The sequence below is a fragment of the Electrona antarctica genome (assembly GCF_951216825.1).
Source record: "Electrona antarctica genome assembly, chromosome: 9".
Lineage (NCBI taxonomy): Eukaryota > Metazoa > Chordata > Actinopteri > Myctophiformes > Myctophidae > Electrona > Electrona antarctica.
In genome coordinates this window covers 58,251,469-58,274,245 of record NC_136790.1, presented here as the reverse complement: position 1 = coordinate 58,274,245, position 22,777 = coordinate 58,251,469, and the positions used below count along the sequence as shown (strand labels likewise).

General features: G+C 46.3%; 1 protein-coding gene across 1 annotated transcript; it reads left to right on the top strand.

Annotated features, from left to right (window-relative positions):
• Positions 1–1,161: 1,161 nt before the first annotated feature.
• Positions 1,162–22,478, top strand: ncbp3 (nuclear cap binding subunit 3). Its single transcript, XM_079509899.1, has 14 exons — positions 1,162–1,411; positions 3,907–4,014; positions 5,205–5,310; positions 5,938–6,063; positions 7,347–7,565; positions 9,276–9,391; positions 11,295–11,454; positions 12,661–12,760; positions 14,077–14,171; positions 15,146–15,446; positions 16,272–16,450; positions 16,859–17,125; positions 18,188–18,422; positions 19,502–22,478. The coding sequence occupies exons 1-14, from the start codon at positions 1,196–1,198 to the stop codon at positions 19,593–19,595; spliced, it is 2,322 nt and encodes a 773-aa protein (XP_079366025.1). The 5' UTR covers positions 1,162–1,195; the 3' UTR covers positions 19,596–22,478.
• Positions 22,479–22,777: the final 299 nt, after the last annotated feature.

Sequence of the window (22,777 nt, the reverse complement as noted above, 5' to 3'; positions counted from 1 at the left end):
GATAGTTCTGCTATTTTCAAAATTATGTTTATACCTGTAGGCCTACATTTGAAAACCTGAAATGGGATATTCTGCATAGTAAATGATGCATTTATATAGCACCTTTATCCATTCACCCATTCACACACACATCACACACCTTTACATAGGCTGTGCATTACATTCACCCATTCACACACCTTTACATAGATTGTGCATCACATTCACACACATTCACACACCTTTACATAGATTGTGCATCACATTCACACATTCACACACCTTTACATAGATTGTGCATCACATTCACCCATTCACACACACATTCACACACACATTCACACACCGATGGTGGAGGAAACCATGCAAGGCACCAACCTGCACATCAGGAGCAATCATGGGTGCAGTGTCACTTCAACACTAACTCTGGGGGAGCCCACAGGGATCGAACTGGGAACCTTGCGGTTATCATCCGGCCACTCTACCCCTGACCCACCACCGCTGAGTACTTCCCTGGACTATGCAATATGCATGCACCACAGCACCTCAAGGGCCCTTAAAACAAGGCTCCGACTTCCCAAAACAATGAACTGGTCAGGGTTCTCTCTAGGGCAGGCCTACTTGGCCTAACACCCACAACACACTCCACTACACACTCCACTCCACTACAACACACTCCCACAACACACTCCCCTACGAGGTAAAAACCACCCTGTGTATTATAATTATAAGTGATGCCTTTCACTCGCGGTAAAAACCTCCCCATGTATTATAACTATGCCTTCCTCTAAACTCGAGGTAAAAAACACCCTGTGTATTATTTAGGAAGTGATGTGGTGCCTTCCAGTATACTAGAGGTAAAAACCACCCCATGTATTATAACTATAGGAAGTGATGTGATGCCTTCCTCTAAACTAGGGGTAAAACCACCTCATGTATTATAACTATAGGAAGTGAAGTGATGCCTTCCAGTTAACTCGAGGTAAAAACCACCCCATGTATTATAACTATAGGAAGTGAAGTGATGCCTTCCAGTAAGCTTGAGGTAAAAACCTCCCCATGTATTATAACTATAGGAAATGAAGTGATGCCTTCCAGTAAACTCGAGGTAAAAACCACCCCAGGTATTATAACTATAGGAAGTGAAGTGATGCCTTCCAGTAAACTCGAGGTAAAAAACACCCCACGGCAGTGTGTTCTGTGTTGTTGATCCAACATGGCGGCGGTGGGAAGCTTGCACGGTGTGTCTGTGGAGCCCCAGTCCGGCTCAGAGCGCTCCGAGTCCGGCGGAGAGGACTCGGACTCCTCGGAGTCTTCGTCCTCGTCCTCGTCCTCCTCCTCCTCGACCTCCTCCTCCCGGGAGGAGAAAGGAGGAGGAGGAGAAGCTGAGCCCATGGAGGTGGAGGAGGGAGAGCTACAGGAGGAGGAGGAGGTGAGTGAGTCCCACTAGGCCGCGGCTCAGACCCCGGGCTGTCCTGATAGAGGAGGCCGGCCTGTGGTGCCTGGAGGCCGGGGAGGGGAGTCCCGGCCAGCGGACCCCTCCCTCCCTATAGGCTGTCACTGTGTGTGTTTAGAATGACTTGTTTATTATATGTTTATGTTTATAAGAGCTAATAATGTTTATAATAACTTAATAATAATATTAATAATAATTCGTTGTTGTTGTTGTTAGTCCGTGACGTCACAGCTAAGCGGAAATGGGCCGACAACTAGCTGTAATCTTCACAGTAAACAAATACACAAGGTTACAATAACAACAACTTATTAATAACAATAACATATATGTAGACTGGGTACATTTCATTATATTTCACAGTATGTAGAATGGGTACATTTCATTATATTTCACAGTATGTAGAATGGGTACATTTCATTATATTTCACAGTATGTAGAATGGCTACATTTCATTATATTTCACAGTATGTAGAATGGGTACATTTCATTGTATTTCACAGTATGTTGAATGGGTACATTTCATTATATTTCACAGTATGTAGAATGGGTACATTTCATTGTATTTCACAGTATGTAGAATGGGTACATTTCATTTTATTTCACAGTATGTAGAATGGGTACATTTCATTATATTTCACAGTATTTAGAATGGGTACAGTGCATTATATTTCACAGTATGTATAATGGGTACATTTCATTATATTTCACAGTATGTAGAATGGGTACATTTCATTGTATTTCACAGTATGTAGAATGGGTACATTTCATTATATTTCACAGTATGTAGAATGGGTACATTTCATTATATTTCACAGTATGTATAATGGGTACATTTCATTATATTTCACAGTATGTAGAATGGGTACAGTGCATTATATTTCACTGTATGTAGAATGGGTATATTTCATTATATTTCACAGTATGAAGAATGGGTACATTTCATTATATTTCACAGTATGTAGAATGGGTACATTTCATTATATTTCACAGTATGTAGAATGGCTACATTTCATTATATTTCACAGTATGTAGAATGGGTACATTTCATTTTATTTCACAGTATGTAGAATTGGTACAGTGCATTATATTTCACTGTATGTAGAATGGGTGCATTTCATTATATTTCACAGTATGTAGAATGGGTACATTTCATTATATTTCACAGTATGTAGAATGGGTACATTTCATTATATTTCACAGTATGTAGAATGGGTACATTTCATTATATTTCACAGTATGTAGAATGGGTACATTTCATTATATTTCACAGTATGTAGAATGGGTACATTTCATTATATTTCACAGTATGTAGAATGGGTACATTTCATTATATTTCACAGTATGTAGAATGGGTACATTTCATTATATTTCACAGTATGTAGAATGGGTACATTTCATTATATTTCACACTAATATAAAACACTAAGACTTGTTTACTTGTGGACACAGGAGCCAGTTTGGAATTGCAGCCGCCCGTTAAGTGCTCTTTGAGAGCGGTTTTGAAGGAGTCAAGGGATTCACATGTCTTAATGACTGTTGGTAGGGTGTTACACGTTTTGGTGGCATAGGAGCGAAATTAATTTAGTCCCTTGTTTGTGCCAAATCTGGGTTGCACATGGTTTGTTGAACTCCCTCTGGTGTTGCGGGTGTGGACTTCGTGGACATTAACTCCTTTAGCGCCATCTAGTGTTAGCATGCTCACACTGACGATATGCCGCCCGTCTGCTCCCACTGTACGGAGCTTTTTTCCCTTCCGGGTTAAACAGAAAGGTGGGGGCCTCCGGGAGGAGAACAACACCACTAGCATTATCTTACGGCCTTTAGCTAGCATTACAACCAGCTACATTCAAGGGGTTTTTGTTGACCAGTGAGGAGATCCTGTAAAGGAATCTTGTTCTTTGGTTGACTTTTTTGATTGCGTTGGCCATTTTATTACCGGAAAGATTTGCCTCCAGGATGGAACCTAATTTCATCTTTTTGTGTGATAATATTGTCACCCACTCTAACCAATCAAGCCATGTGCCTTGCTGAGATTACTATTAGCCTCATTGGCTGCTGCAGTTCGTTGGAGCGATGTGTGTTGACGGGAGGGCGGAAGAATTAACACTGGTACGCCGGAAGAGTGGACGGCACACTACGTCACGCTGCCACTCAAGTGACTACTGGCCAATCACAGCGCATCTTTTCCAGAACTTACAGACCCCAGCATGCGCTCTGTGACGCACACTCATGCTTCCGTGGGGCTTCGCAAGGAATCTCGGGGAAAGTTTTGCCCTCCCTTGAGCACATTAGAGCCGAAAGGGGCGTCTACCATTTATATGTCTATGTTTATCAGCATCATGTTGCTCTGGAGCTCTCTGGTGGAGCTATTGCCCCCGCAACCCGAGTACGGATAAGCGGTTGAAGATGGATGGATGAATGTTGTTTGACGACAAAATTGTTTTGACAAATATTTTTTTCTTATCTTCCAGGACGTGAAGGTGGACCCGGGGGCGGAGCTGGTGGCGGAGCTAGTGGCAGGACGTCGCTACGAGAACAAGGCTGGAGCGTTCATCACCGGGATAGACGTCAACTCTAAGGTTACTTACAACCCTGTTACTGTTAACTACCTATCTACCTACGCCTTACAACCCTGTTACGCTGTTATACTGGAGCGTTCATCACCGGGATAGACGTAAACTCTAAGGTTACTTACAACCCTGTTACTGTTAACTACCTATCTACCTACGCCTTACAACCCTGTTACGCTGTTATACTGGAGCGTTCATCACCGGGATAGACGTCAACTCTAAGGTTCAAATCCCTTTCCCTGTCAATGAGCAAGGCACTATCACTAGATAGATAGATAACTCTATGGTTCACTACGTACCTATCTATCTACTATCACTATATAGATCAACTTTATATTTTAGCTGTAAGCATTTATATTTGACTCGTGATCAGAGCTTCCGTTTCTCCAGACTGTATGACTGAAGCATTTATATTTTACTCATGATCAGAGCTTCCGTTGCTCCAGACTGTATGACTGAAGCATTTATATTTTACTCATGATCAGAGCTTCCGTTGCTCCAGACTGTATGACGGAAGCATTTGAACATTGTTAGTCTTCTAAATCCCAACAGTTTCCTATGTCAGTGGTGCTCAGGAATTATCTGAATTTGGCCGCCGACCCCCATCTGAAAATATGTTGTTCCAGGAATGCTACATAATAAGTGAAAGCTTTGTTATGAACTTCTGCATTAATAAAACAATAGAATACATTTATTTGTATTCTACATAATTATGAGCCTCTTTGATGTTGTTGTGCTGTTCTTCCCCACTAGGAGGCAATATAGAAGAAGGATAATTAATAGTTGTTGTTGTGCTGTAACGAAGACTCTCGCTTCCAGTCATGTTGTTGGATCTGAGTAGTTGCTCATTGGATATTTAGTCCCCATATATGGGGATATCCGACTATAGGACGTTGGGCTATATGACATATGACATGTCTAGTATGACAATCCCTATATTTGGCCCGAGCCGACCCAGTGCTGATATCAGATCGATGTGGTAGAACCATATATGGATAGATCTAACTGGCTTAGTCATCGTGACAAGCATAGTCGGCGAATATATAACAAGGGTCGGCTTCAGGGAGAAGGCAGAAGTCGAAACGTCCTGGTTTAAGTCCTAACCTAATCAGCAATACATCCTTGAGCTATTTTATACCCCCACTAGGAGGCGATAGAGAAGGATAATTAATAGATGTTGTGCTGTTCTTCCCCACTAGGAGGCGATAGAGAAGAAGGAGAAGCGAGCACAGCGTTTTCATTTCTGTGACGAAGAGAAGAAGAACCAGAAAGACATGGTGCTGGATAAAGATATGATGAAGAAAGGTATTTATTATTATTAACACATTTAATGCATAATTAATCCTAATCTGCCGTTGTTTTTCACTAACCTTTGAAGAATCACCTGATATTGTTATTGGTGTACAGTATGTCGTACAGTATGTGTACAGTATGTCGCTCCATTCCACCCACGGGTCAGCCAACAAAACACATCTCTGAGGGAAACCGCATTTATTCTTCTTCGTCGCGCGACGTGTTGCGTGCTGCTAAAATAACTGATCTGCAAGCTCACAATGCATCACGTCCGCGGCACGTTGTGAGCTTGTAGATCAGCTATGCACGCGGAAATATGCAGGCTGAGACATTCAGAAACTTTTTTAAGATATTATTTTTGGCCTTTTCTGTCTTTTTATTGATAAGTTAAAAAGTAGACTGACCGGAAACGGAGAGAGAGAAGGGGGGGAAGACACGCGGCAAAGGCCGTCGGGATCGGGAGTCGAACCCGCGGCACGCCGTCAGCCTGGCTCAGCAGCCTCTAGCGGCCCAGACGGTTGAGCTAACCGTCTGGGCCTTCACAATAAAAGCGTCTGGGCCTTCACAATAAAAGCTTACATTTACAAGTGTTAAAACGTTAGCATTTATAAAAGTGTGTGTGTGTGTCTCTCCCCCCAGCGGTTCCTAACCTCCGTCTCGAGGCCCTCCATGTGTCTGGCGTTGACGACATGTCCACACAGGAAGTGTTCGATTACTTCAAGGAATATCCTCCTGCTCACATAGAGTGGATAGACGACACCTCATGTAAGTTCTAGATTCTATAGATCTATAGATCTATATTCTATACTGTATATCTATAAATGCATCACGTCTGTGTCTCTCTGTACGTCTGTAATCCACGTAACCCAAGAACAAACTCGACACACGCGTCGCGTTCTACACCCCCACAGGGAGGGCAGTGCCCGGTGTCGTTCTACACCCCCACAGGGAGGGCAGTGCCCGGTGTCGTTCTACACCCCCACAGGGAGGGCAGTGCCCGGTGTCGTTCTACACCCCCACAGGGAGGGCAGTGCCCGGTGTCGTTCCACACCCCCACAGGGAGGGCAGTGCCCGGTGTCGTTCCACACCCCCACAGGGAGGGCAGTGCCCGGTGTCGTTCCACACCCCCACAGGGAGGGCAGTGCCCGGTGTCGTTCCACACCCCCACAGGGAGGGCAGTGCCCGGTGTCGTTCCACACCCCCACAGGGAGGGCAGTGCCCGGTGTCGTTCCACACCCCCACAGGGAGGGCAGTGCCCGGTGTCGTTCTACACCCCCACAGGGAGGGCAGTGCCCGGTGTCGTTCTACACCCCCACAGGGAGGGCAGTGCCCGGTGTCGTTCCACACCCCCACAGGGAGGGCAGTGCGCGGTGTCGTTCCACACCCCCACAGGGAGTGCAGTGCCCGGTGTCGTTCCACACCCCCACAGGGAGGGCAGTGCGCGGTGTCGTTCCACACCCCCACAGGGAGGGCAGTGCCCGGTGTCGTTCCACACCCAAACAGGGAGGTCAGTGCCCGGTGTCGTTCCGCACCCCCACAGGGAGGGCAGTGCCCGGTGTCGTTCCACACCCCCACAGGGAGGGCAGTGCCCGGTGTCGTTCCACACCCCCACAGGGAGTGCAGTGCCCGGTGTCGTTCTACACCCCCACAGGGAGGGCAGTGCCCGGTGTCGTTCCACACCCCCACAGGGAGGGCAGTGCCCGGTGTCGTTCCACACCCCCACAGGGAGGGCAGTGGCCGGTGTCTTTCTACACCCCCACAGGGAGGGCAGTGCCCGGTGTCGTTCCACACCCCCACAGGGAGGGCAGTGCCCGGTGTCATTCTACACCCACACAGGGAGGGCAGTGCCCGGTGTCGTTCTACACCCACACACTGAACCTCACACTGCCTCCAATGAGTCGTTGTGTTGTGAGCTCGCCACCGTCGGTGTGTGAATGTGGAAAGTGAGGACGCTGGTGTCGACTGTTCGCCGCTTCACCTCCCAAATAATGAATGAATGAATGTTGTAAAGCACTGTAAAAAATGCCATTATTTTCTTTTTTTTTTAGGTAACGTGGTGTGGTTGGATGATGTCACTTCCTCCCGGGCGCTCATCAACTGCAGCCGTATGCCCGATCCCAAGGTCGTTCCCACCGATCCCAAGGTCGTTTCCAACGATCCCACGGTCGTTCCCACCGATCCCAAGGTCGTTCCCACCGATCCCAAGGTCGTTCCCACGGAGACTGAGGTCAAAGGGTCGGACGAACCCCTCCCCTCCCATGGCAAAGGTAACTCATTTGTCCCCAAAATAAATGTCTTTGTTTTCACTTCATTAAAGTCGTTCCATGGCAGCCGAGGGCGATTTAATTACCAGATCGATACGGTCGCAAGTTACCACTTTACCGCGGCCGTAGCTGATTGGCCGTAGCTGATTGGCCATAGCTGATTGGCCATAGCCGGGCTATCAGAGTTTTAACCAAGGCTGTGGTCGGCCCAATCCCAATGGCCTCCCTCGAGCCCTGAACCCTCATTGACTTTAGTGACATCAGCTGTAAGTGCTTGAGGGTGAGAGGCTGTAAGGGTTAGGGGTTAGGGGTTGAGAGGCTGTAAGGGTTAGGGGTTAGGGGTTGAGAGGCTGCAAGGGTTAGGGGTTAGAGGTTAGGGGTTGAGGGTTAGAGCCTGCAAGGGCTCCAAATTGTTGGGAATGGGACGGCACTTTGAAGATGAGTCCACCATTCATGACACTTTGCATCACTTTATAAAAACTGTCCTTATTCACAGCCAGTGCCTACTGTACATGCTTGGCCTCTTTATACATGTCATATCATGTCTATTTAAACCGATTGTTTTATTATTAGTTTCATAAATACACTTTCCTGTGTGATAGGGGTTGTAATATTCATATATAATATTCATTATACATTTCATTTCCATATTTTTTTACTTAGTAATTTCTCATCATGTTCCCCTTATTATTATTATTATTATTGTTGTTGTTAAATATATATTTATCCTATCCTTCCATTCCGTCTCCCTGTGAGAACAGTGAGAAAGCACTATTATTGTTGGTTGACATTCTAACCGCGATACATAACTCATTTGCATACTTAACCCATTTTGGGTGGGAACCCCTTTTTCGGGAACCCTACAAGCTCATAGCGCGCCACCGAGTGGCGAGCTACGAGCTTGTAGGTCTGCTATAGGCCTATCTCACAGCCCCCTTTCCACGCCCCCTTCCGGAGCTAGTGGTGTTATTTAACCATTAGCATTTACACTTTTTTTCTCTGGAGAATAAGTACCATTTCCTAATGTTAAAATGTCAAAGACCGATAATCATATGAAGAAAACACAATGGTATAACAACTCAAATAAGTAGAATAAACCTTACGTTTACAAAACAGTAGTTTGTGACTTGTGAAAAAAAATACCTCTTTTAACATGGAAGCCTATGGACCGCAGAAAAAATAACACCACTAGCTCCAAAAGGGGGCGGGGAAATGCTGTGAGATAGGCCTATTTTTGAAAAATCGTGAAAATATTTATTTCAGAAAACTGGAGGATTTAGAAGATTTTTTTAAATTTGAGGTCAGGCCTAAATGGGTTAAATGATTGACGTTCGGAGCATCCCCCTCGTTCCCCTGGTAACGCTATGAACTGTGGGTAATTTCATCACCTGACGCGCCCAGAACATCTTTCTAATGGGCGTGGCTAGCCAATCAGCACGCAGAAAACCACCCAATGATAGAACCGCAGAATTTTTAATTAATTAAGTTTAATTGAATAATTTCTGAACGGCGATTAATCGATTAACTACAAACGTCCCTACTATGAATACATCAACATTGTGTGTGTGTGTGTGTGTGTGTGTGTGTGTGTGTGTGTGTGTGTGTGTGTGTGTGTGTGTGTGTGTGTGTGTGTGTGTGTGTGTGTGTGTGTGTGTGTGTGTGTGTGTGTGTGTGTGTGTGTGTGTGTGTGTGTGTGTGTGTGTGAACGTACAGAGAAGACCTCTGATGATGAGGATGAGGAGGAGGAGGAAGGGCAGGTGGTGACGGAAGGGGCGGAGTCAGCGGCGAAGGCGGAGAACAACACAGATGTAGCCCCGGCCCCTACCCAGGTAAACACGCCCACCTGTGACATCATCATGCTGAGCGTTGGTAAATGCACCGGCGTGCGTTTACTCCGTGCACTCGGTGCGTTGTCGACCGAACATCTGGTGAGCTGAGTAGAGATCGGGGTGGAGATCGTTAACCCATTTTGGGCGGGAACCCCTTTTGGTGTTAGCATTATGTTATGCTTTAGCTATTGGAAAATAGCAGATCTACAAGCTCATAGCGCGCCACTCGGTGGCGCGCTACGAGCTTGTAGGTCTGCTATTTTTTTTAAATCGAAGAACGGCTGACATAAACATTTTTAGAATCTGATCTCAGATCAAAATGGGTTAATGTTTTATTGATAAGGAGCACCTTATCGATCAGGCTTATCGAGGCTGGTTCTTATCGAGGCTGGTTCTTATCGAGGAGGGTTCTTATCGAGGCTGGTTCTTATCGAGGCTGGTTCTTATCGAGGAGGGTTCTTATCGAGGAGGGTTCTTATCGAGGCTGGTTCTTATCGAGGAGGGTTCTTATCGAGGCTGGTTCTTATCGAGGCGGGTTCTTATCGAGGAGGGTTCTTATCGAGGAGGGTTCTTATCGAGGCTGGTTCTTATCGATGAGGGTTCTTATCGAGGCAGGCTGGTTCTTATCGAGGAGGGTTCTTATCGAGGCTGGTTCTTATCGAGGCAGGCTGGTTCTTATCGAGGCAGGCTGGTTCTTATCGAGGAGGGTTCTTATCGAGGCTGGTTCTTATCGAGGCTGGTTCTTATCGAGGAGGGTTCTTATCGAGGCTGGTTCTTATCGAGGCGGGTTCTTATCGAGGAGGGTTCTTATCGAGGCTGGTTCTTATCGAGGCTGGTTCTTATCGAGGCGGGTTCTTATCGAGGCGGGTTCTTATCGAGGCTGGTTCTTATCGAGGCGGGTTCTTATCGAGGAGGGTTCTTATCGAGGCTGGTTCTTATCGAGGAGGGTTCTTATCGAGGCAGGCTGGTTCTTATCGAGGCTGGTTCTTATCGAGGAGGGTTCTTATCGAGGCTGGTTCTTATCGAGGAGGGTTCTTATCGAGGCAGGCTGGTTCTTATCGAGGAGGGTTCTTATCGAGGCGGGTTCTTATCGAGGCTGGTTCTTATCGAGGCAGGCTGGTTCTTATCGAGGAGGGTTCTTATCGAGGCTGGTTCTTATCGAGGCTGGTTCTTATCGAGGAGGGTTCTTATCGAGGCTGGTTCTTATCGAGGCGGGTTCTTATCGAGGAGGGTTCTTATCGAGGCTGGTTCTTATCGAGGCTGGTTCTTATCGAGGCGGGTTCTTATCGAGGCGGGTTCTTATCGAGGCTGGTTCTTATCGAGGCGGGTTCTTATCGAGGAGGGTTCTTATCGAGGCTGGTTCTTATCGAGGCGGGTTCTTATCGAGGCTGGTTCTTATCGAGGCGGGTTCTTATCGAGGCTGGTTCTTATCGAGGCGGGTTCTTATCGAGGCAGGCTGGTTCTTATCGAGGCGGGTTCTTATCGAGGCTGGTTCTTATCGAGGCGGGTTCTTATCGAGGCTGGTTCTTATCGAGGCGGGTTCTTATCGAGGCGGGTTCTTATCGAGGCAGGCTGGTTCTTATCGAGGCGGGTTCTTATCGAGGCGGGTTCTTATCGAGGCGGGTTCTTATCGAGGCTGGTTGTTATCGAGGCGGGTTCTTATCGAGGCTGGTTCTTATCGAGCATTTTCTATTATGTTGTGGAAAGACGGGAGACAATACATTCTGAACAGAACCAGTATCTGTTACTAGAGCCTTCAAATACTGTGTGTGTGTGTGTGTGTGTGTGTGTGTGTGTGTGTGTGTGTGTGTGTGTGTGTGTGTGTGTGTGTGTGTGTGTGTGTGTGTGTGTGTGTGTGTGTGTGTGTGTGTGTGTGTGTGTGTGTGTGTGTGTGTGCGCGCAGACAGACGGTGTGTCCGAGGCAGAGAGAGACTCCCTGCTCTCTCTCCAACAGACAGACGGTGTCTCTCTATCAGAGAGAGACTCTCTCCTGTCTCTCCAGCCCAGACCTGCAATCAAACCTTTCAAAGGAAACAAGCTGTTTCTGCGCTTCGCTACGCACGGTAACACACACACACACAAATAAGATCTGCACCTGTCTAAATACTTCACTAAGATACCCATGTACCCGTCTAAATACTCCACTAAGATACCAATGTACCCGTCTAAATACTCCACTAAGATACCCATGTACCTGTCTAAATACTTCACTAAGATACCCATGTACCTGTCTAAATACTTCACTAAGATACCCATGTACCTGTCTAAATACTTCACTAAGATACCCATGTACCCGTCTAAATGCTCCACTAAGATACCCATGTACCTGTCTAAATACTTCACTAAGATACCCATGTACCCGTCTAAATACTTCACCAAGATACCCATGTACCTGTCTAAATACTTCACCAAGATACCCATGTACCTGTCTAAATACTATGCTAAGATACCCATGTACCCGTCTAAATACTTCACTAAGATACCCATGTACCTGTCTAAATACTTCACTAAGATACCCATGTACCTGTCTAAATACTTCACTAAGATACCCATGTACCCGTCTAAATGCTCCACTAAGATACCCATGTACCTGTCTAAATACTTCACTAAGATACCCATGTACCCGTCTAAATACTTCACCAAGATACCCATGTACCTGTCTAAATACTTCACCAAGATACCCATGTACCTGTCTAAATACTATGCTAAGATACCCATGTACCCGTCTAAATACTTCACTAAGATACCCATGTACCTGTCTAAATACTTCACTAAGATACCCATGTACCTGTCTAAATACTTCACCAAGATACCCATGTACCTGTCTAAATGCAACCCAGATTCGGCACAAATAAGGGACTCAATTATTTTCGCTCCTATGCCACCAAAATGTGGAACGCCCTACCAAGAGTCATTAAGACATGTTAATCCCTAGACTCCTTCAAAGCCGCTCTCAAAGGGCCCCTACGGACGGCTGATATTAGATACTGGGAAAAAGTTCCCTCTATTTTTCACCCAATACTGTTCATGTTCTCCCCTTTATTTGCTTTCTTTGAAAAAAAATTGGCTTTTGCATAGAAGTGTATATGATAGCGTACTGTTGCTCTGACCTAAACGCACTCTCTGTGTGTGTGTGTGTGTGTGTGTGTGTGTGTGTGTGTGTGTGTGTGTGTGTGTGTGTGTGTGTGTGTGTGTGTGTGTGTGTGTGTGTGTGTGTGTGTGTGTGTGTGTGTGTGTGTGTGTGTGTGTGTGTGTGTGTGTGCGTGCAGGTGACAGGAAGGAACCAGGAGCTGCCAGCAGGAGCAGATATTACATGAAATATGGAAACCCAAACTATGGAGGAATGAAAGGAATACTGAGTAACTCCTGGTAGGATACGCACGCACGCACGCACGCACATAGTCACACACACATACACACACGGGAAGAAACTTAGGTTGCTAAATTCTCAATGACCCCCAAAATTATATTAATTTGGCTGCCGACCCCCATCTAAAAACATTTAGTTCCAGTGACCCGATGAAAAATGCTAAACTAGTGCTGCATCATTCCCTCCTGGGGGCCTCCCTAGGGTAGAGTGCTGCCTCATTCCCTCCTGGGGGCCTCCCTAGGGTAGAGTGCTGCGTCATTCCCTCCTGGGGGGCCTCCCTAGGGTAGAGTGCTGCCTCATTCCCTCCTGGGGGCCTCCCTAGGGTAGAGTGCTGCCTCATTCCCTCCTGGGGGCCTCCCTAGGGTAGAGTGCTGCCTCATTCCCTCCTGGGGGGCCTCCCTAGGGTAGAGTGCTGCCTCATTCCCTCCTGGGGGCCTCCCTAGGGTAGAGTGCTGCCTCATTCCCTCCTGGGGGCCTCCCTAGGGTAGAGTGCTGCCTCATTCCCTCCTGGGGGCCTCCCTAGGGTAGAGTGCTGCCTCATTCCCTCCTGGGGGGCCTCCCTAGGGTAGAGTGCTGCCTCATTCCCTCCTGGGGGCCTCCCTAGGGTAGAGTGCTGCCTCATTCCCTCCTGGGGGCCTCCCTAGGGTAGAGTGCTGCCTCATTCCCCCCTGGGGGCCTCCTGTGGGGCCTCCCTAGGGTACAGTGCTGCCTCATTCCCTCCTGGGGGGCCTCCCTAGGGTAGAGTGATGCCTCATTCCCTCCTGGGGGCCTCCCTAGGGTAGAGTGCTGCCTCATTCCCTCCTGGGGGCCTCCCTAGGGTAGAGTGCTGCCTCATTCCCCCCTGGGGGCCTCCCTAGGGTAGAGTGCTGCCTCATTCCCCCCTGGGGGCCTCCCTAGGGTAGAGTGCTGCCTCATTCCCTCCGACACTGAACCGTCCACTTCTTCTCTCTCACACCTCGGTTGTTCGGCCACAGGTTGCCTGGAGAGCGACTCATGGGCCCGAAATTAGAGTCTGTAAAAAGTTGGAACCCAGTCTATGGAAACCATTCTGTTGTAAAAGGGGCGGGGCCTGATTATATTTTATAACTTGAGTAAATGTTGTTAGTTTCAACCACTGCTGTTTTTGTAAAACATCCTATTGTGACACACAGGAAGAGGCGGTACCATTACTAGCTTTTATTGTGACACACAGGAAGAGGCGGTGCCATTACTAGCTTTTATTGTGACACACAGGAAGAGGCGGTACCATTACTAGCTTTTATTGTGACACACATGAAGAGGCGGTACCATTAACAGCTTTTATTGTGACACACAGGAAGAGGCGGTACCACAGCCGACGAAACCCGAGAGACGTGAAGAACAAGAGCCCTCTGATTGGAGACAGCCCTCCTTACACACGCACACACTCTGGTACGCACGCACGCACGCACGCACACACACTCACACACACACTCTGGTACGCACGCGCACACACACACACTCTGGTATGCACACACACACACACACACACACAGTCACACACACACACACACACACACACACACTCTGGTACGCACGCATGCACACACAAACACACTCTGGTACGCACGCACACGCACACACACACACACACACACACACACACACACTCTGGTACGCATGCACGCACGCACGCACACCTATTATTCTCTCTCTTTCTCTCTTCTATTCTGCATAAACTCTTATGGCCCTCATTTATCGATGCAATTTACACCAAATACGACATTTATCCTCCCAGCGTGACTTTGGACTTTGACGTTTACGCCACGCCAAACCTCACGTCAGGTCGGGAGCTGTCGTAGGTTTTGTCTGTGGTAGAGAAGCGGAGCAGCATTGACTGACCAGCTGTACAGGCTGTACAGGCATCTAAACATATGTTTTCAGTCCTAAAATGTAGAGCTAATTTAGGTGCTTAATCATCCATCCATTTAAATAAGCACTTTGACCCGTTTAGACCTGAGGACGATTCTTAAAAAATGTCCCGGAAGCAAAGATTTGAGTTAAAAACATTGGCTCTGAAAGAATATATATATTCAAAGATTTGCGCCACATTTTCATGATTTTTCAAAAATAGCAGATCTACAAGTTCATAGCGCGGCACCGAGTGCCGTGCTATGAACTTGTAGATTTCAAAAATAGCAGACCTACAAGCTCGTAGCGCGTATTTGAGTATTGTATGTATGTATGAATAGAGATTATATTTATAGGCCAAAACCCAACACCAAACCCACACACCCCCAAACCCACACACCCCCCAAACTCACACACCCCCAAACCCACACACCCCCAAACCCACACACAAATGAGGGCCTAAGTCTCTCTCTCTCTCTCTCTCCTGTATAAACCCTATGTCTCTCTCTCTCCAGCTGACCTGGTCAACCTTCCAGAGGAAGACGAGGATGATGATGATGAAGATGACATGGAGTCAGACGACCGCACGGTGCACTTCAAAGGTCAGAAGTCGCTGACCTCTGCGGGGTCAGCGGGGGTCAGGCTGAGGTCGCGGGGGTCTAGTTCAGGGTCAGACTCGGAGGAGATGGACTACGACCTCCAGCGACCTCCGACCTACGACCTGGAGCTGAAGATGACTAGCCCCGCCCCCTCCAAGACCGGCCCCTCCCCCAAGAAGACCCTGAAGATGACCATGTATGCAGATCAGCTCGTTAGGTATGCAAATGAATGAATGTATGCAGCTCTGCTCGTTAGGTTCGTTATGAATATTCATGAGCTCTCAGACCTGCCAAACCATTCTGGGAACGGGGACCCCCCCCCCCCCCAGAAGCAAAGATTTGAGTTAAAAGCGTTCGCTCTGAAAGAATATATTCAAAGATTTGCGCCACATTTTCACGATTTTTCAAAAATAGCAGACCTACAAGCTCGAGCTTGTAGATCTGCTATATTTCAATAGCTAAAGCATAACATAATGTAATGTTTAAAACACCAAAAGGGGTTCCCGTTCAGAATGGGGTAAGAGCGTCTGCTAAATGCCTAACCCTCTCTCTCCTGTATAAACCCTATGTCTCTCTCTCTCTGCTAAATGCCTAACCCTCTCTCTCCTGTATAAACCCTATGTCTCTCTCTCTGCTAAATGCCTAACCCTCTCTCTCCTGTATAAACCCTATGTCTCTCTCTCTGCTAAATGCCTAACCCTCTCTCTCCTGTATAAATCCTATGTCTCTCTCTCTGCTAAATGCCTAACCCTCTCTCTCCTGTATAAACCCTATGTCTCTCTCTCTCTCTGCTAAATGCCTAACCTTTTCTCTCCTGTATAAACCCTATGTCTCTCTCTCTCTGCTAAATGCCTAACCCTCTTTCTCCTGTATAAACCCTGTCTCTCTCTCTCTCTGCTAAATGCCTAACCCTCTCTCTCCTGTATAAACCCTATGTCTCTCTCTCTCTCTGCTAAATGCCTAACCCTCTCTCTCCTGTATAAACCCTATGTCTCTCTCTCTGCTAAATGCCTAAATGGTTAATTGTAATATTTCTCACCAGCTCGGCGAGGAGTGAAAGCCGATTGGCCGGCGGGCTGCGCGGCAGGATTGGAGGGGGCGGGGACTCGGAGCCCGCGGCCAATCAGACGGCTCCCAGCGCTGTGACGGACATCAGGCAGCTGCTGGAGGAGAAGAGACACAGACAGCAGCGCCACCCTGTGGCCAAAACGGATAAGACAGGTCAGATATACATACTGTATCTACAGATAATGTCTGGCTAGGTGGTCGTTGTAGGGAGATAATTCACCTCCTTTATGTAAGGGATAATGTCTGGCTAGGTGGTCGTTGTAGGGAGATATTTCACCTCCTTTATGTAAGGGATAATGTCTGGCTAGCTTGTCGTTGTAGGGAGATAATTCACCTCCTTTATGTAAGGGATAATGTCTGGCTAGCTGGTCGTTGTAGGGAGATAATTCACCTCCATTATGTAAGGGATAATGTCTGGCTAGCTGGTCGTTGTAGGAGATAATTCACCTCCTTTATGTAAGGGATAATGTCTGGCTAGCTGGTCGTTGTAGGAGATAATTCACCTCCTTTATGTAAGGGATCATGTCTGATTGACAGATGTGACGTGTGATTGATTGACAGATGTCAGACAGCGTTTGGGGAAGAGGCGGTACCACGACAGACGCTCCAGCTCCCCGGAGGACACGCCCCCACCACGGGAGCCAACCAGACGCTACCGTGAGGACACGCCCCCGCCACGGGAGCCAATCAAAGGGAAGAGGCGGTACCATGACCCGGACACACCCCCTCAACCACGGGAGCCATCCAGAGACGTGCACAGCAGACTGGGCGTGGCCAGCCAGGAGTCCCGAGGCCTCCACTCTGATTGGTCCAAAGACAGGAAGACAAGTACGTCGTTTTGATTCCAGAATCATGGGTTCAGACGGGGTCACAGGGGTCACCAAATATGGTGAAGTCAGTGTTGTCTACCGGGAGGGGGGAGGGGAGGAGGGGGGGGGGAGGGATGGGGTGGTTAGGGAATGGTCTGCTCTTGAGGGACGTGTGTAGCACGGGAGAAAATTATCCATCCATCTTCAACCGCTTATCCGTAGTCGGGTCGCGGGGGCAACAGCTCCACCAGAGAGCTCCAGACTTCCCTCTCCAGAGCAACATTAGTGACTTCCTCCTGGGGGACCCCGATGCGTTCCAAGGCCAGTGAGTCGATGTAATCCCTCCATCTGGTCCTTGGTCTGCCCCGGGGTCTCCTCCCAGTGGGACGCGCATCGAGGACCTCCCTAGGGAGACGCCTGAGAGGCATCCTAACCAGATGCCCGAACCACCTAAGCTGGCTCCTTTCCAGGCGAAGAAGCAGCGACTCTACTCAGTCTCTCCCGTGTGACTGAACTTCTCACCCTATCTCTAAGGGAGATGAACCTCTCACCCTATCTCTAAGGGAGATGAACCTCTCACCCTATCTCTAAGGGAGATGAACCTCTCACCATATCTCTAACCCATTTTGACCTGAGACCAGATTCTAAAAATGTCTTCTACATCCTGACAGTTTTCTGAAAAAGCTATGTTTCTATGTCAGTCGTTCTTCGATTTTTCAAAAATAGCAGACCTACAAGCTCGTAGCTATGAGCTTGTAGATCTGCTATTTTTCAATAGCTAAAGCATAACATAATGCTAACACCAAAAGGGGTTCCCGCTCAAAATGGGCTAAGGGAGATTAACTTCTCACCCTATCTCTAAGGGAGATGAACCTCTCACCCTATCTCTAAGGGAGATAGATGCCAGCCACCCGTCCGATGCCAGCCTCATTCAGTCGCTTGTATTTATGACCTTATTCTTTCACTTCATGACCATATATAGAGTAGGAACACTTAATGACCATATATAGAGTAGGAACACTTCATGACCATATATAGAGTAGGACGCACAGAGACAGTAACATGGACTCAACTCCCGCAGGTCGTCTCTGGAGTCGCCTGGGACCCAGCGGCGGTGGTGATGACATCAATTCCTCCTCCTCGAGGAGGAGGAAGGAGGCGGAGCCGGATGAGAAAGGGGCGGAGGTTCCCGAGCAAGAAGCAGAGGAGGAGGAGGAGCTTCAGAGGATGTGGGGAGCCATGATCAGCAAGAAGCAGGAGAGAGCTGGAACCACCAGCAGGGGGAGCCGTTTGGAGCAGCTGCCCAGCGCTGCTAGGTACGTTACACCTTCCTACCACTAGAGGTCACTGTTACACATTAATAATAATAATAATAACCGCCACTAGGGGGAGCCATCTGGAGCAGCTGCCCAGCGCTGCTAGGTGTTACACACTGCTGTGCACGCCATAGCCACTTGCCAAAATGTGCTGACCTCATCACATTTTTAGCCGAAGGAGTGGAATGGATTCAGAATCACGAAAACCCCCTTGACATGTCAGTGACATGATGTCACATGCTACTTAAAGGACAACTTTAGTTTTTTTCAACCAAGGTTCATGTTTTAGGTTGTTATTAGAGAAAGTAAAAGATGAGTGTTAATTGTTTTTCTTTTGCTGCTTTCTTTCGTTTTAGGGATTTTAGCTGTTTTTGACAGGGGGGGCGGGGGCATTCGAGCATGGGGCTAAATATGTATTTCTTTAGAAAATGTTATAGCGATTTATTTTTTTATTATTTACTATAGTCCTACTAGACCGCAAGAAATTACATCTGGCCACAGAAGATCGCAGGATCTACTGAATATGAAGGTAGCCTACTGGGGGGAAGCCACACTGTGTGTCATAGGCTCAATATGTCAGTTTGACACATTCAGTAGATCCCGTGATCTTTTGTGGCCAGATGTAATTTCTTGGGGAAATAGTAGGACTATAGTCCTATAAAATAAATCGCTATAAAATTGTGTAAAGAAATACATATTTAGCCCCATGCTCATATGCCCCGCCCCCCTGTAAAAAACAGCTAAAATCCCTAAAACGAAAGAAAGCAGAAAATGAAAAAAAAAATACACTCACCTTTTACTTTCTGTAATAATAACCTAAATCATGAACCTTGGTTGAAAAAAACTAAAGTTGTCCTTTAAAGCATGATGAAATGTGGGAAATGTTGCCTTCTATTGGTTGTCTATGGTGTGGTATAGAAAAATGTCCATAACTTTTTTTTTCGCAATGTTTTCGCCTGCTTGGCTCTAGCGCCTGGATTAATATATAGTGCAAATGGCTGATCTAACGCGTTGTAAGCTTGTAGATCTGCTATTTGTGCTGTTTTCTTTAATGTATGAAACCTCTCTGTGCCGTTCAGGCTCCCGTCCAGCAGGGGGAGCCGTCTGGACCAGCTGCCCTCGCTGCAGATAGAGATCAGCCGCGAGGAAGAGAGCAGCGACGACGACATCTGATCTACAAGACCACCTTCATCTGATCTACAAGACCACCTACATCTGATCTACAAGACCACCTGCATCTGATCTACAAGACCACCTGCATCTGATCTACAAGACCACCTACATCTGATCTACAAGACCACCTGCACCGTCTACATCTGATCTACAAGACCATCTATGAGAGAGAGAGAGAGAAATCCTACCCACACTTGTGGTCTTTTTAATTTAAAGGAACACTTCATCCATTTTCAAGGTTAGGGTTACTTAATTTAGTGTCCGAGGGTCTGAAGATCAGATATAATATTATAATGATCATTAGTGAGGACCAATAATATTAAAGATGGGTTTAAATTGGTGAAGTGCTCCTTTAACCCATTCAGGCCTGACGTCGAAATAAAAAAAACGTTCGCTCTGAAAGAATATACATTCAAAGATTTGTGCCGCATTTTTACGATTTTTCAAAAATAGCAGACCTATGAGCTTGTAGATCTGCTATTTTTCAATAGCTAAAGTATAACATAATGCTTAGTTAAAACACCAAAAGGGGTTCCCGCCCCAAAATGGGTTAAAAGCTATAATATGACACAGATGCGTCCTCAGGTCTAAATGGGTTAAGCTCGCAGTAAGCTGTGAAGCATCCATTTTTGTAGTCTTTTTGTTGTAGTTCATCAACACCTCAGCTCTGTTTGTGGTGTTTTAGAAGAACTACAATTCCCAGAATGCAGTTGGAAACAAAACCAAGGAAGTCCTGTTGCTTTATGTTGTCCGAGCCTGTATGGATTATCTTTGAAGTTCATAAATAATAAATATACATTTACCGTATATTTTATTTTATATTTTTGGTGCCTGTCGTAAAAGAAACACACATTTATGTTGATAAAATATATCAAAAGTATTTTTTGTTTGAACTCGTCTGACTTTAGAGTTAAATTAACAGTGAAGACTAACCAGCACCCAAAGAGTTAACTTAACACTGAGGCAAGGTTAACCCCTGAATGCCCAGCATGGACACGCCCCCTCAACACTGACACGCCCCCTCGACACATGGACACACCCCCTCGACACATGGACACACCCCCTCGACACATGGACACACCCCCTCGACACATGGACACGCCCCCTCGACGTGTCGGGTCCGTTCCACTAACGCGTGTTTAAAACTACACTCCGTCGGTTTTCTCTCTTTACAAGTGCGTTAACACCTGGGACTCGAACCCTGGGTCGTGTGTGTGTGCGTGTGTTATGTGTGTGAATTATTATGAATTATTCAGCTCATGTTTTGATCTCATTCTGAGACAATAATCTGTGAAGTTAAATCTGAACGAAATCAAACCTTTCAGCGAGAATAGATCTGTTATTTTCTCTATTTTGGTTTTTATTTTATTTGAATTGTTTTCACACTTGTAGCACTTGAATTCACGCAAACAAAGCTGATTTTGAAATGTTGTAACTAATCCATGTTCAAAAACCTGACAGCATTTTATTCCAGTACAAATTGATCGGTTTCTACCAGTATCTGAATCATCTTCAAATAGTCGAGGAGTTTTGATTATTTGTATTTATTTATTTTTCATGACGTGTTGGGGGCGTGTCAGGATGTGTCGGGGGCGTGTCAGGTTTTGTGATGTTAAGTCTATATTATAATGTTATTATAATTATTTGTTATTATATTATAATTATATAATATGTTTCTGCACAATAAGGCGTCGTTCACACCTGAGACAGACACAGAGGGGAGACAGCTGTGTCTCCCGTGTGTCTCCCCTGTGTCTCCTCTGTGTCTCATGGCTGGGGGGGGGCAGAAGACAGCCAGGGGGCGAGCTGGTCAATCTCTACGTGACTCCCATTGGAAAGGCATTGCGAGCCGTAAGACACACAAGACACAGGACACAAGTGTCTTGCGTGTCTCAGGTGTGAATGAGGCCTAAGTGAGTATTTTACAGTCTCAGTATTATTGTTTTCATACGATTACAATGTAAACAACACAGTAAACAACTCGGTATACAGTAGGTCCTTTCAGAGGGGCATTAGATTAACACAGACGTAACCACAGCTCTGCTCATGAGGGTCTGGACCAAACACAGCTCTGCTCATGAGAGGCGCCACAACACGAGTAAAACAATAATCCAGGTCTGGTGAGTCGCCGGGGGGGGCGGGCGTGTGCACGGAATGAGCTGCTCGCGACAATTTCACAGGGCCGCACCAACGTCGATACGCTTGCTTTGCTTTGTTGTCGCCCCTCGACTTCGCCGCACGTACAGAAAAAAAACGCAGGTCTCGTTGAAAATTAATTACGAGTTGCGTCGTTAAATCTCTGCCCGTTTGAAAGGACCCCAACAGTGTAAATGTGTAGTATTATTAAAGACTTGTACTTCCACATTAAAATACTCAATGTTAATTTAACTCTAAACAATATATTAATGCCTGTACTTCCACATTAAAATATCCAGTGTTACACATGTAACCAAATGGACCCTGCATGTGGAAATGAGTAAAAGTGTCAACGTGTGGCTAGAGAGAAAGAAAGACCATTTAGTTTGATTTGATCTTTTGAAGTAAAAACAACCTCAGTGTGGATAGAGAGACCATTTATTTTTATTTTATCTTTTAATTTTGTTTCCTGATTTATTTTATTTTTTTCTTTTGAGCAATGATGTCATCATGTTTTGTTATTGGTGGATTCCTCCAGTGATGTCATCATGTTTGTTATTATTGGTGGTTTCCTCCAGTGATGTCATGTTTGTTATTGGTGGATTCCTCCAGTGATGTCATCATGTTGGTTATTATTGGTGGATTCCTCCAGTCAGTCACTGACCAGATAGCCAATCAGATCACTTGACAGATGAGTTGAAATTCCTGTTTCATCACATTAAAATCAAATAAAACTTTTTTTTTCTATTGCTTTGTATCTTTATTTAATATTCTATTAATATTATATTAATATTCTGATGATTGGTCTTTTTCTTATTATTGTTGAGGGGTGCTAGCCGCTAGCCCCTCCTATATACAGGTTTAATGTTTGTTTTAAAAACGCCTTTGACAATGAAGGGAAATTAATGTTTGTTTTGTCACGGTTTGTTTTATTACATCATAGCTGTACCGAATTCCCTCCTCGATGTTGTAAGATAAGAGTGCCCCTCACTTCACACAGGTGTGATTATTACCCTATTATCGATATTATGATGCCAGTCGCTGAC

Excerpts from the sequence above, each read along its gene's own strand:
- ncbp3 (XM_079509899.1), top strand. The coding sequence starts at position 1,196 with ATGGCGGCGGTGGGAAGCTTGCACGGTGTGTCTGTGGAGCCCCAGTCC. Across the intron at positions 9,392-11,294 it reads TAGCCCCGGCCCCTACCCAG|ACAGACGGTGTGTCCGAGGC; the intron begins GTAAACACGCCC and ends GTGTGCGCGCAG. Across the intron at positions 12,761-14,076 it reads GGAATACTGAGTAACTCCTG|GAAGAGGCGGTACCACAGCC; the intron begins GTAGGATACGCA and ends TGTGACACACAG.